Source organism: Cryptomeria japonica, chromosome 2 (genome assembly GCF_030272615.1).
Source record: "Cryptomeria japonica chromosome 2, Sugi_1.0, whole genome shotgun sequence".
Classification (NCBI taxonomy): Eukaryota; Viridiplantae; Streptophyta; class Pinopsida; order Cupressales; family Cupressaceae; genus Cryptomeria; species Cryptomeria japonica.
In genome coordinates, this window is record NC_081406.1 from 475,908,933 (window position 1) to 475,924,438 (window position 15,506).

Below are 15,506 nucleotides of genomic sequence, written 5' to 3' on the forward strand. Positions count from 1 at the left end.
TAGCCAAGATAGGCTGAAATCTCTCAAGAATGGATATGCACTCCTTGTGTGACCATTGGATTAAAGGAAGTGGAGCTTCCTCAACCCTTCGTGAAATATATTCAGGATCAAGTACGTGCCCATCGTCAATCATCCCTTGTGGAATATCCACCAAGTTCAAATCAACAACTTGCTCAACAGTGAGCCTACAATAATCCATCTTCAGAACCTCGACCTCTGTACAAAGATCTACCCAGATATCCTCAATGCGATGCACGTGCACAAAGTATTTCTTGATCTTCTCCTTCATACCCCGGTAATCAAAATCAGCTCTGGACTTAAACCTTTTGAGCTTAATTTCCTGCATTTCAGTCTCCATGGCCTTTGCTTTAACGGATGTGACAAGAGAATACCGACCAATTTTTAATGGGTTTGTTGTAGAGATCCCCATTCCAACCTTATGTGTGAAGGACTGATGAGCGTGGACAGCCATGATCAGTCTTCCCAACTCCATACGAATGATCTTATCAGTTGGGTATCTAGGGAGCATATATGGTTGCCCACTATAGCATCTGATTCTCATATACGTGAAGGTCGGAAACTTTAGAAACAAGCATCCATACTCACTCACCCTTTCCCATGCCTCATCTGATACCCTTTTGTTCTTCAGAGTTCTGCCAAACTGACACATGAAGTAACCGAAGAATGCATCTTGGACTCTTATGAAATGCAATCTGCTGGGTCTCAAAGGCATCTGATCATAATATTCCCAAACTGGTATAAGCGAGCGATCACCTTTGGTAGAAAGACCTAGAAAATGCCTAGGCGATGCTGCCAAGTACACCGAATATGAGTTCATTTAGAAAGTCATGGTGGAAGAGACTGCTGAAAGTTGTTCACACAAGGCATCGCTGATGACTTCTCTCCATGATATATGATGGGACTGCTTTATGAACATGATGAACTGGTACATCCAGGGCTCAAAAACATTAGAATGTTCAAGGCCCATTATCCTGCTGAGGAGGGTTACGATGTCTCCTATTTCCTATTTGAAGTCACAGCGGTACAACTTAGCCCACTTTGAGAAGGCAATTCGTGGCTCATAGATCCACCTGTTGCTATGTCGTTTACAGTTTTTTTCCCTTTTCACATAATACTCAGTTGCACTCTCTTTGGAGATTTCCATGTAAACAGGTGCAGGACGTATTTTGAAGACTTTCTCAATTGTGTCTGCATCAAGGTGGATTATTGTTTCGCCATTATCATTTTTAATGATTTTTGTTTCCTTGTCAAAGTGATGGGCGCAAGCGAGAACAAATTCAAGTTCTAGGACAGCCACCGGGAAAGAAGATGCGTGGTGGATATGGCTGTCCAACAGCTGTTGCATATTGCTATTTTGTGGATCCTCAACCCTCTTGACAAATTCTAACATGTCCACATGCCCTATCTCTGTATCTCTGATGCAATCCAAAGGAGAGGAAACTTGGGAAGGCGCAACTTCGTTTTGGTACTTGTCATATTTGTATTTCATCTTTTTTGGAATTGGTGATTTCCAAGCAAGAAGCAATAGGGAGATCCTTTGAAACTGTTGCTCAAGGAAATCGTTGAAAAGCAAAGGAGATGATGGAAAAACTTGCTAATTTTTTATTTTGTGAATCTTGCCTTAGGAATCTACCTCTTCCTCAACCAGACCCATGAAATGGTGCAAGTATCCATCTTTGTGAAGGAAAAATCAATGTAGATGAACTAGACAAATGAATCAGCCAATTTGAATCATATTTCACTACAAATAAATTTTTCAACAATATAAAGGTAATATTTGCATTTTAAAATCTACTTCTCAAGTCAAAAAATTGTTGAGAATCATGTTTTCTTCAAAATAGACCAGATGATGAAAAGATTAAAAAACCCCATCGATATTTGAAGCAACTTTAGACTTTTCTCTTGGAATTTCGTTAAATAGTTTGTTTGCATATATGGATGATAATGGTAAGTTGTATAATTTCAATTTGAACGGTACTTAGAATTCGAGTTATGTTTGCAACGGAAAGTATTAATGACAATATACGGCAATAACAGAAATATCAAGTGTAATGTGAACCACTACTGCCTATGAACACTGCTAAGCAATTACATTCAGAAACTGAACAGGGTTTGTTTATGCACTAAACAAATAATATGTACCTTTAGGCTTCGAACCTCCAATGTCTTCTTTCCATATAGCAGACACCATTTATGCACAGTTCCCAGCCTTTCCTCCTTTTCTGAAAATGCAAGTCTGAATTTGAATAATATCAACCAAGATGAAATTGATACAGAAATATTTTATATATATATATATATATATTTGAAGGGTTTGCTCACGTCTTCAGGTAGAAATCGATGGTTAGAAGGTAGTGTTCACTGAAATGGCAGCAATGCATAGAATCAGTATAATACGCGATTCAGTGAAAATAATAGATATCAATGTTGGAAGATTGCCAGTAGAATAGTATAAATCCCGGAGTGCTTTCGGTACATTCTTTGTGTCTACGTCCTCACAGACTATCAGCAATGAAACTACAGAATGCAGCAGTCTTCTGGTATCTAATACCACTTATCACCGATAAGATTATTGCCCAGCAAAGGACATTGTGGTGTGTTCATGTCTGAACCTTGCGACATCAATTTTTCCTGATATCAGGAGTTGCTTGTTCCTGCCGTGGGGAAGAGTTCCAAGTCAGGTCCGCCATGTATGATGCCACTCGATGCCTTTCTGCTTGTTCCCACTTCATTCAATGGTACTTCATTCTCGTCACCTTCGAATATTTATGCGGAAGTGATATATATATATATACCCTATAAAATCCTTTTTCAGACTCTAGAAAGGCAGCGGAAATACCTCGAGAAAGGCAGACTCCGCATTCTTATATGAGAAACTTTGTCACCGGAAACATTGGGATGGCCAATATGGCGATTATATCAGACGACACTTCTTGAAATATTAATTTCCAAGGATGGCTCAAACCAATAGAAACACCCGATAATCAAATACTTTTGCCCCAACTATAATAGATATTTAAATATTTGCAGGATCGAGACTTGAAATATTTATCCCAAGCATCATTTCAAACGGTCCCATAAAATAATATTATATTCAACCAATAATATTATAATCCAGAACTTGAATGGAAGAGAGCATAAATAACAGACATTAAGTTTCCACACTTATGAATCAGTGTTTCTGGATTAGATTGTGTGAAGTTTTTTTGACATCAACATTTCAGATCACACTCTGTGATCTATCATGAAGATAATAGAGAGCAAACAGAATATCAAATTTATTCTAAAAATATCGACTTTTCTATATTTTGAAACAATAAAATACCTATAAATTTATCTCCACAAAACACTTCATAAATATGTCCTTTATGTCCCACTGAGAAATCTGAATGTTTCCTCCTAGACCATCTAGAGCAATGCTTTCACTGCTGAAAATAGTGATTCCTAGGTTTCCAACCCAAGTCTGCAACTTGAGAAAACATTAGTCAATAAAGGATCATCAAAAGCTGACTTGAATTCGGCATCATATTTTCTCTATCCATGCCCTTCATCTGTGTTGGTTGAAAATTTTGTACACCTGGGAAAGCAGTCAAAATTTTGGTTCAGCCACAGCGTGTGAGTTAAAAACTCTCCTAATTTAAAGAGAAGGCTCGCCCAAATCACAAACGCGATTTCAGAGAGCTAAATGAAGCTTTAAAGACCTATCCAAGGACTTCAAATAGACGATTTGAAGGAAGCACACTCCTATAATGCAATTACTGCACCATTAATGAAACTCCTCCCCAAAACACGGGTTTGTGAGAGAGAGAGAGAGAGAGAGAGAGTTGGGTTTTAAGAACGTTGATACAAGTAAAGGAAAACACATTTCATTTCAATAAAATGAACTTGTAATCAGGTTACAAAAGCCCGATTACAAGTGAGGAAGAATGCATTTTATTTTACTTGATCAAAACATACTTGTAATCGGGTTACAAAACCCCGATTGCAAGTTGAAACTTTATAAAAAAATGGGTTGACTTGTAATCGGATTCTCGAAACCCAATTACAAGTAAGGGTTCATTCAATAATTGCTTCTGGATTTGATTGTGAGAGCCAACTTTTATATCTACGTTTCGAATCACACTCTGTGATTCATCATCAGTATAAACATGAAGACCAAGGAGATGAAAGATGAATCATGGAGTGTGACTTGAAACGTTGATATTTCTAGAAACCCGATTACAAGTAAGGGTTCATTCAATAATTGCTTCTGGATTCGATTGTGAGAGCCAACTTTTATATCTACGTTTCGAATCACACTCTGTGATTCATCATCAGTATAAACATGAAGACCAAGGAGATGAAAGATGAATCATGGAGTGTGATTTGAAACGTTGATATTTCTAGAAACCCGATTACAAGTAAGGGTTCATTCAATAATTGCTTCTGGATTCGATTGTGAGAGCCAATTTTTATATCAACGTTTCGAATCACACTCCGTGATTCATCGTCAGTATAAACATGAAGACCAAGGAGATGAAAGATGAATCACAGAGTGTGATTTGAAACATTGATATAAAAATTGGCTCACACAATCGAATCCAGAAGCAATTATTGAATGTTAGCATGGATTGTGGAAATCTGATAGCTCTAAGTAAGCGTTCGTTTACTTGCAATGACCGCAAAAAACCCCTACTTGCAGTGACTGTGCCAAAACCCGAAATTGCACAGAAAGTAAGGGAAAAGGAGACAAGAACAAACCAAAACTTGAACTAAGATGACAAAAACACCAACAAAAGGAAACAAATAAACATAAGTTTTGGACCTCGTAAAATGTGCCTTAGAGAAGATAACTATAAATTTTTGAGCAAAACATTGTAGGGGTTGTCAATTGAAAATTCAAAAATGAAGACAACAATCTGAAAATACATTAGTGAACTCATCATCAATACCTGCTTCGCTACAATAATCAAGAAAATCAATAGTCTCTGAATTGGATATAAAAGTACATTAGTGAACTCATGGGATGAATTCGATCTAGGATCTGTGGTTGTTATTTTGTCTTTCCTTCATGCACAATCTCATCAACAGTAGCTGCATGTATGTCAAATGAATCATCGTGAAACTGTCACATATTCCTCATGGGGTAAGGCAACCTCACCATCCAAAAGCTCTTTTTTGCTAGTTTATTCATTTATTTCAATTTCAGGTTCCTCCTGAGTTCTCTGATGCAGAGTATTTTGCCTATCTTTTGGCATACTTGACTTCACATGTTTGGGTATTGTCGCTATCTGGAGATACTCTTTAATGTTTAGGTCTTTCATTAGATTGTAGAGTTCTTGCATCATCTCACACACAAACTTGTCAAATGTGAACATCTTTCCAACTCTGTTATGCAACTGCTAAGTTGCAACAAGTGACCACTATCCCATAGGCTCGCTGAAAAAACTTGCTCTGATACCACTATAATGTATACCCCAGATTTTTATTTTTGTGATTGTTGCTTTCTGACTTGAGAGATCATAAAGGAAATGCACTGTTTTCTGATTGTGTAACTTGTTTTCAGATTTCATTTGTGTTCTCATTTCAATGATATTTAAAAGCATTCAATAGATAGCATAGTGAAACAGCAAATCACCAAGAAATCTATTGCTTCATCAAATTCATATTACAAAACATCAAAAGATAGATTGATTATAAATATTGTAGACCTGAAGAATGCAGATTTGACTGAGATTTGTGGACAGCAAAACACACTGGAAGTTTGGGGTCTAATTCATGCTTCGAACAAGGGTCTATGGAATGAATTTTGAGTAAACTCCAGTAGCATGTCAACACCATTCATCTGCAGACTTATAAGAGTAGAATTTAATGACTTGAATGCCTTCCTTCATTCATAAATACCTTCAGAAACCCCTGCTGCAGCAATTCCAACATCCTCATACACCAAGGGCGATTCATGTAAGAAATTCCAGTCACTTATTTTACCCTCCTAACTGATCCAGATCTGTTAGGAAACCTTGGATGCCCCCAAAAGATGATTTTGCAGCCTTCAAACTCAAGAAAATACCTCACAAATCCCCACGTGCCAATACCCAAGTTGGGCGCTACTTGCAAGGGGCAAATTGAACTAGAAAAATAAATACCATACCAAAACCCACATATCATATATGCATCCTCATCACCTAGCCATAAGAAAAAATTTGATACAATACCCAGCTTGATGTCTTATTTTTGGAGATATGAGCAAAAATGTGAATCTCAGGGTATCTGGAAGGGGATGGCTGGCACTAGAAAATGTCTCCAAAAACTCTCGAACTTGAAAACACTCAGAAAAACCATAAATCACACCAAAAATAGGAAACTCAAATCAAAATACCTTATAAATATTCATCTTCATCAAACCCTTGTCACCAATCTTAAAGCTAACACTGAAAACTCTATCTGAAAAGCAACAACCAGTTGAGATAGATCTTGCACCACCAAAACTAGATCAACTGTATAGGGTTTTTGTCCTCAACAATCTCTGAAAGAACTCTCCAAGTTCATTTCAACATCTTGTTATGTGTGCCCAAGTAGAATGAGAGAATGAGTGCCCAAATCCCAATATGTAGACTTAGAGGGAGATATTAGAGCAAATTAAAATATTTGAATATAATATTCTCTAATTAAAGGCCCCCATATAACTTTTAAAAACAAAGTATGTCTCCCATAACCTAGGCATCCCAATCGGAGATACTTTTCCAAATATTGATTCACTTAAGTTAAATATTAAAAAGCGACTATTAAAACACTTAAGTGAAAATGTTTAAATAATTTCCATCACCCTACGGAAACTTGTCAAGGCACCAAAAACAAAGAATCAAACATGTTGGGACCAATTGAAGCCAACAAATTATAATCGATGCCAACATAAGCACATACTATAACTATCAGTGTTATTCAAGAACCAAACAGAATGAACCCAAAAATACCCAGAAAGATCAGTGCCATGCAACCACTTACTATAACTAGCACTATCAGTGTTCTTCAAGGACCAAAGAGAACAAACCCAAAAAAACTTAGAAATATTGGTGCCATGCAAGCACTTACTATAAATAGCAATGATTTCTAAAGACCAAAGAGAACAAACCCAAAAAAACCCAGAAAGAGTGGTGTCATGCAAGCACTTAATATAAATGGCAACATTCCTTGAAGACCAAAGAGAAAAATAAATATAAAAAAACCAGAAAGATTGGTTCCATGCAAGAACTTACTATAAATAGCTATTGCTGCCATCAAATCAAATATATAAAATCAACAATCAAATGAGTGGATGAAGTACATATAAGTAGGCCACTTAGATACATGACTCAAGGAGATGAATTTTAATTGCTATTTAGTGGATCATTTGAACTTGGTTTAACTATAAATCAAGAGTTGAACTTCCAATTACTGGATTAGTTCACTTGACTAAGGAGAAGATGGCCTTAACTACACAAAAGTGGCACCTTACTACAATCAATCAAGAGTTGATAAGACAATGGTGGCACTTGTGTACCTCAATTCAAGCTGGACACATTTCATTATTAGCTAATTAGATGAGAAAAACTAAATATTCTAAGATACCAGTTCTTGGCAAAATGGGCTGGGTCCGGGTCCTGGTTCTTGCCCGGTCCTGGTTCTCCCTGGGTTCCTCTCGAGTCCTGCCCAGGTGGCTCGGTTCTCTGTGAGTCCTGCCACGAAGGACCCACAAAGAACCCAGCCACCTGGGCAAGACCCGGGAGGAACCTAGGGAGAACCCGGGAGGACCCAAGAGAACCAAGGCCCGTGGGTTCCCAAAAATGGGGCCCCAAACACCTTTTTTTATATTTTTTTAACATCTAAACCCTAATTTTGCCCCTTATGACGCATCAAAACATATATATAATTTTGATGTTTGAACATATATATATATATGTACGGACGTACCCGTACCCGTACCCAAGAATTTTTTTTTTTGTCGAATCCGTACCCGAATCGGTAACTTAATAAATATTCTAATTATCCTAGTAAACTTTTTAAATAAATGCAATGTCACACTAAAGATATAATATATCCAAGGTGAATGAAATATTGCACCAATAGAAAACATTCTTTTTGGGTATCCACCTTCCAGCTCTAGTCCTTCTGTTTTAATGATGATGCTAGCTGTATAGCCCTTTTTTGTTTACTTTTCCCATCTCTCATTTATGATTTAGTCCTATCCAAAGAGTAATGGCAGGGAAGTTATATGCTGCCATTGAGTGGATCACAATTTGATCCCCTCATCAAAGTAAATAGAAAGCAGGAGTATATCCATTAGCATTTATTACTTCTTCTTTCCTTGAAATAGGCGGCTGCATCTAAACCAAATTAAATATTAGTTATGATTTTGTTGTATATGCATTATTTTCATGCTTTTAAACGATATAAGCACTCTTGGACAGGTTGCTAATCTTGTAGCAGAGTTTCTTGAAACAAAACTCGGAAAACAAGTAAGTACATAATATTGATAATTTTAAATTCCAAGGATTTTATCCATTCCCTATATACAATGCACTAGTTGTATGCAACAATATCCATTTATTGAATTTTTTCTTCATTCGTGCAGATATGCAATACAAAACCAAACCTGACAATTATTGGGACAGACGAATTGATGGGCCATGTGACAGCCCAAGGTTTACATCTCTCTGTAGATTATAGCTTTCTCTAAACATTTCTCCAATTTAAAACTCCAATGGATGTCACCACCTATTTTTGCTGTTTATTTTCAGTGGCAGTGCACAATGAAATGAATGAGATTTGGACAGAGCTTCTGAACTCTTGGGGTAGTGAGATATATGTTAAGGTAAGCTTTCACACCCGATAATTGGTATTATTGTGTTAATATGAGCTAATATCTCTCCTTTGTGAAAATGTTATAGAAGATTGGCATTCTTTATGGATCTTGTGAAATAGATAAAAAATGACATTTTTTAATTGAATGTCAGGATATTAGTTTTTACTTGAAGAAGGGAGAGAATCCTTCATTTTATGAGCTCTCTGAGAGAGCTATCTTGCGTGGTGAAGTTGCTATTGGTTATAGATTATCCAACAAGACGGTATGCAACTCAAGTCTGTGAATCTTGACCATGTTTATGCTTGTCTTCTGCCATTGCAATTGACATTAACAAGAGTTTTTCTTATGGCAGATTATTAACCCATATAACAAATATGAATCGCTGAGCTTTGATGATGGAGACTCTCTTGTTGTCATATCAGAATTTGATTATGGAAAAGAATATACTTTTCAACAGTAGAGAACAGTTCTGATCTCTTGATTCCATAAGGTAATCCCAGTAAATTTACACCTGTATGACAGTATGCAACTCAAGTCTGTGAATGCTGACTGAACTTATGCATATCTTCTGCCATGGTAATTGACATTGACAGTGAGATCTTTTCTCATGACTGGTTATTAACCGAAATAACAAATTTAAGGCATTGAACTTTGGTGATGGAGACTCTATGGTTGTCACATCAGTATTTGATTATGTAAAATAGCATACTTCTCAAAAGTGGAAAACAGTTCTGAATCCTGATCTCTTAATCCCATAATGTAATCTAGGAAAATTTACCTACCAGTATCCAACTTGTATCATTTTTATAGAAAGGACAGTGGTTTTCCAATCCTCTTGCCTTGTGGTTGTGATTATTGAGATGACTTCTTAATTACAAGCTATTGACATAAATGGTACATATCCCTGAGTGGGATGTCATTGAACATAAATATATCCTTGCTTTGTCTCTACTTGTCTGAGTGTGCAAGGCATATACATTAGGATAATGTGGATGAATGCCATGGTGTATAAGCTATTTCATATTTGATGAAGGATTCTATTTCAACTATTTGGATGAAGAGTAATTTTATCTATGATCTGTTTCATTGATATGTAAACTATAAAGAAATATTATAGAGTAGAAATTATCTTATACATAATTAATCTAGATAATAATATTTTAATCCCAAGCAAATACAATTCAAATTTGCATGCTTCATAGGTTCCCTAACCTTGAAGTTTCAGTATATTATCTTAATTACAAGTTGTTCATCTACATCTAGCATATCTCTATTTTGCCAATATGTAACACATTGATACCTCCTCTCCATCTATGTTGTGTTAGTGTTTTAATTCACTTCTTTTAGTGCAACATAAAATAGAATTGATGTGCGGTAGAACTACTCTTTGAACATGTAAACCAAAACTAAACTAAAATCTTATTTTGAATAGTATTTACTTGATATTTACAATCTATATATGTGTGTCTTGCTATTTAACATTTACTTGCATCTTTTGAACTTGAAAATGTGTGCACCTATGAATGCTTGAATCAATTTTCAAAGCAAAAAATGATGCATCAGTGAAAGATCCCCAAACCATTTTTTACCAAATCTGATCCAAACTTTTAGGTTATTTGCAATTGTTTGTTTGCTGATAAAGTCATTGGCCAGCGTATGATGAAAAGGGTTTTTGATTGATTTTCTTGTTTTTGTTTGGTTTTTTAGTGTTTTTGAATGATTCTTAAATGTTAAATGAAAAAAGCTGCTGATACAAAATAGAATAATGCAAAACACATAAAGAAGACAAATAATATGACTTTCTTTCACTTAAAAGGTCAATATACATACCATTAGTTGAGCATATACGTCTGATACAAATTTCCAACTAATTGAATATGAAGATCAGTTCCAATATTTAGCTAAAAAACCCATATACAACCTAGGGTTTGATGCCTTTATTTCCAAGATGGAACGACTAGTTGAGAATACGTTGGAAATGAGTTGTAGTGACCTCTAGAAGGTTTGATATGCAATTAGTTGAAGAGGATTTTCTGTCAAGCTAATAAATTTGCAACTAGGACCTCAAATAATGTTATCAACTACTCGTTGAAGTTAGATAATGCTGAAACTTGTCACCAATAGAGATGGATCTTCGTCTAAATCTCCAAATTATCCCAGAAGTTTGCATTCTTCGAAGCTCCAAGTTGTTTAAACACTCAATTTTGCCACTGCTCCAAAATGAGGTCATAAGAATGAATCCACATGATAGACAAAATGTCTTTTTATCCTCTCCAAGAAAGTTCTATCTATTTTGGAGTTACTATTTGCCCTAAAAATCATAAAATAACATTGAGGGTCTAATTCCTCATTGTGAACTTGGCCCCCTTTTAAAAAATTAAGTTACTAGGATGGGGGGAACTTTTTATTATTCCTCCTATGTTTCTCTATTACTATTCACTTTTAACTATTTCCTTAAGGCTAACTTTAATATTTCAATTTAATCATAGATTCAACTCTAGAATTCCAATCTGAAAAAGCCCATAAAGATTCCTACTAAGCTCCATAACCCCCGGTTGGGTTTCCAAACCACATTGCTGACCTAAAGGACCCTAATAGTAGGCCAACCTCCGCTAAAGTCTGAGATGCCTAAGGAAGGGACATTACAATCCCCCCTTCCCAAAGATTGCTTGTCCTCAAGCAATCTTCATTTGCACATTGAAAACCAATTCTTAAATCCCATATCAATCTGAGAAACATTGCTCCACCCAACCATTGCGCTACTTTGATATAAACATTTGTATACCCAAAGTGAAGCAACTCATCATGGATCCATTGAAGGAGTGCACCACACATTTTGATGCCAAGATCCTAAATTTTTGTACTGTCATATCCATCCAGCATGTCAATACTCGTTATGTTGATGCTATGAACTTGAACATCATCTGACTAGCTGAGAACTTCACTCCAATTGAAGGCACGAGTACCACCAACCATCAATTTTGATATGAACCCATCAATGAGCCAATCTCAAACAAAGAAAGTGTGATAGAAACCTCTCCAAAACCTCTGATTAACGACTACAACTTGTCCAATTTGTTTGCAAGTTAGTGTGTCTTCCTTGGAGGATGCCATGTAAATGTTTTGTTTAGCCATGCACCAAATGAAGTTCCTTACATGTTGATTTTCATAGCCCACTGTCAAATCTAAGAAAACTGAGTCACCAATCAATAAGTTCATCACTACCCTATCATATGAAAGAGGTGACAAGTCCACAGATGAATAGTAGATGTTTTCGTTTTGCAACATAGACAAACCTTTAGTGGTTGGTCCACTATGAATGCCACCCAATATCTCATCAACTCTAGGTAGGAAGGAATCAATTTCACGCCTAGCCATCCCTACTTGAATGTTCTCAAAGCAAGGTTTCAAATTTGACTCATGAGATGAAAGAGAAATGCTAATCAAACTCAAAAATTCAAACTTATGCTTATGACTCTTCAATATATCTTCGATGTCTTTTTCTTCTTTTGGAAGAAATAAAGACCTAAAGGATGATTCTCTTTGTTTCCTTGCATTATCTAGTTGATTGTGACATTCTTTGACTGTTTGGAGGTGTTGTCTTGCTTGGACAACAAGCACCTTTTCTTGGGTAGCTCTATGTAACCAATCTTCATTCAACCTTTGACAATGCTCTATATATGTTGCCCAAAAGTACACAAAATCTGGTTTATGGTGGGTTGTATCATTCACATCATTGTAACCCATGCTTACACCATGTGTACCCTCAAATTTAGAATGCAAATCATTGTTCTCTTCTGGACCAAAGGCTTCTATATCTCAAGGAAGAGAAGTTATTTCACCATTGTTATAAACTTCAGATTTATGGTCATACCTTGGTGACAAATCTTCAATTGATACAAGCACCCCTTTCTTGTAAACTTCATGCTCAACCTTTATATCTTGAATGCCAATGTTGTTAATCCTATGAGGATCCCGTTAGTACTGAGAGGGGGGGTGAATCAGTACTAAGACCAATTGAAACTATAACTCAAAAACAAATGTATCTCAGATCTGAAACCATTTAACAAATATCTCAACTTTTGTAATCAGATCTGATAACCTCTATATCGGATTTGCTTAACATATTAATCAAATCATTTACCAATACTTTCACCACCAAAGCAATCATATAAACTTGATGATTTACCAACTCATTAACCTTATCAATAAGATCAAATACTTTCTCAAACAACTTCTTATCAGTACTGGTAACCTCTAATAAGCTTATGATAAAACATCATAATCGATGTCTCAGAAATAATGCATGAAATGAAATATAAACAAGAACATCACATGAAAAACATTCCACACATGAACATCATAAGTTTTTGACGCGGAAACCCAAATAGGGAAAAACCACGATGGGAGTTGGTACCCACAAATATTTGTACTCTTTTGAAGTACGCCATGTTAGGAGCTTGGCCCTGTTAGAATCTTACAATACGCCTGGTTAAGAGCAAACCTTGTTAGGAGTCACCCAGTTAGGGGATTTTCCTTGCAGCCCGGTTAGGAGCTTTATGATCTGTTAAGATCAACCTCGTGAGAGAATTTAACACTCTTTTGAGAGCTGCCCTGTTAGGGGACTTAAATGTTTAAGGTTGTAAGGACCTACCCGGTTAAGGAATTTAACTTGTTGCAACTGTTAAGGAACAACAATAAGAAAATTATCTGTTACTTGCACTTCTATGCTTGCTTGATCAGATCTAGTTATACTCAACACTCTGCAACTCTCAGGAAGATCTCACACTTCACTTGGATGGTTTAACACATTCTCTAAGACCACCAACACAATAAACATCAACTGTGTCAACCTAAATAGCCATCTCAACTAGGTCGGCCACAAAACCTAATTACATCATAAATTTACAATTAGATCACAAGAGATCGTCATAGATCACTACACAGATCATTACAACAAATTACAATGCAATATCAACCGTTGGTTGATCATAACCCTTCATGGAAATCCAATATGTATCCTCAAAACACTCTACTAAGCGTTTCATTGATTCCCATGAAAATCTTCCTTGAATCGCGTCAAAACAGCTATAAAATATTTCATGCAGGTTGTGGCGTGTTACCAACTTCATGTAGACTCGTCGTCGATCACCGTCATAACAAAAATCATTACCGGTTTGATGATTTCTTCACCGGTCTTTAAACCCTACTAATACCTTAGCAAAACTTCATCAAAAATTTGAAACACACCTTTCGGTAATCTCCACAAGTTTTGGTTCCAGTCAGATACTTCTTTCCATGATACAAGTTTACCATCCAAACCGCAAATCACCAATCATCGTCGATCAACCGATCCAATCAAAACAACTTTGCTTTATCGGTTCAAGTCCTATTTTACAAACTTTAGGTCACTGATGGTAAACCTTGTCTTTCGGTAAACGAAATCACTTAGATGACAAAAAAAAAACATGAGGAACATCAGTTGACATCAGTTGCCAACAATGACAACACAAATAACTGATCATGTCATCTATTCATAGAATCTCAATCTCTTCATCACAAATAGACTTCTATCATTTACTGGTGCAATCATCCAACTTCAACTGCATCATCTGATCTGCATCAGTTATGTCAAATGTCAATAATCCCCCCCTTTGGCATTGATGGCAACACTAATCAGATATACAATCAGAATAACATCATCATCTGCAACTTCCTTGCCGATGTCACATCTCTATCGGTTCTCCTTCACGCAATTTGATCTTCAACTTCTCACATGTCTGTCATATCTGATTTCTTTTCTTTTCTTCTCCCCCTTTGACAACAATGTCAAATATGTAAATGCATCACTTGTCTTTAATTATGATGCTACCTCTTTCATCATCTCTGCTCCATAAATCAAAAAAATTATAACAGAGCATTAAATGATAACTTTACATCAGACTTGCTCCCCAAAGGAGTAGTTTGTACCTTCATCAATCCTTAGTGAAAAATAAACATGAAATCCACAAGATTGACGGATCTCCATCATTTTAGTTCTTCTGGTGTAGGGGTCTAACCCCTAGTTTACCTCTAAAAAACTCAAAGGTAGCTTTCGGTAAGGGCTTAGTAAAGATATCAGCCAACTAATCTTTACTCTTCACATATTCCATCTTCACCTCCTTATTTTGAACTCTTTCCCTTAGGAAGTGATACTTCAATTCAATGTGCTTGCTTCTAGCATGAAGTACAAGATTCTTAGAAATGTTTATTGCACTTGTATTATCACAATAGATAGTCACTTGTTCTGACATATCTATCTTGAATCCTTCTAGCACATGTCTCATCCATATTGCCTGCATGCAATTCATGGATGTAGCTACATACTCAGCTTTAGTTGTAGATTGAGAAACACAAGTTTGTTTCTTGCTCGTCCAAGCTACTAATCTTCCTCTAAGTAGAAAAGCTCCACCGATTGTGCTTTTCTGATCATCCACATTACCTGCCCAATCAACATCAATAAAGACATCCAAAGTAAAATCTCCTTTATAGGGATACCATAAACATTGTCTATTGTGCCTTTGAGATACCAAAAAATTCTTTTCACAGCCACCATGCGACTCTCTTTAGGATCTTTTTGAAATCTAACCACTAATCCAACAGCATGAGCAATGTCCAGTCGGCT

At 36.2% G+C, this 15,506-nt stretch overlaps 1 protein-coding gene across 8 annotated transcripts in view; it reads left to right on the forward strand.

Moving 5' to 3' along the window:
* Positions 1-9,891, forward strand: part of LOC131049033 (putative ion channel POLLUX-like 2) — a 383,365-nt gene extending 373,474 nt beyond the window's left edge. For all 8 annotated transcript variants that reach the window (XM_057983498.2, XM_057983206.2, XM_057983067.2 and 5 more), the window contains 5 exons: positions 8,448-8,495; positions 8,612-8,681; positions 8,778-8,851; positions 8,994-9,104; positions 9,195-9,891. In XM_057983498.2, the coding sequence (XP_057839481.2) occupies positions 8,448-8,495; positions 8,612-8,681; positions 8,778-8,851; positions 8,994-9,104; positions 9,195-9,302 (411 nt within the window). In that variant the 3' untranslated portion in view covers positions 9,303-9,891. The remainder of the gene's footprint in view (positions 1-8,447; positions 8,496-8,611; positions 8,682-8,777; positions 8,852-8,993; positions 9,105-9,194) is intronic.
* The last annotated feature ends 5,615 nt before the right edge of the window (positions 9,892-15,506 follow it).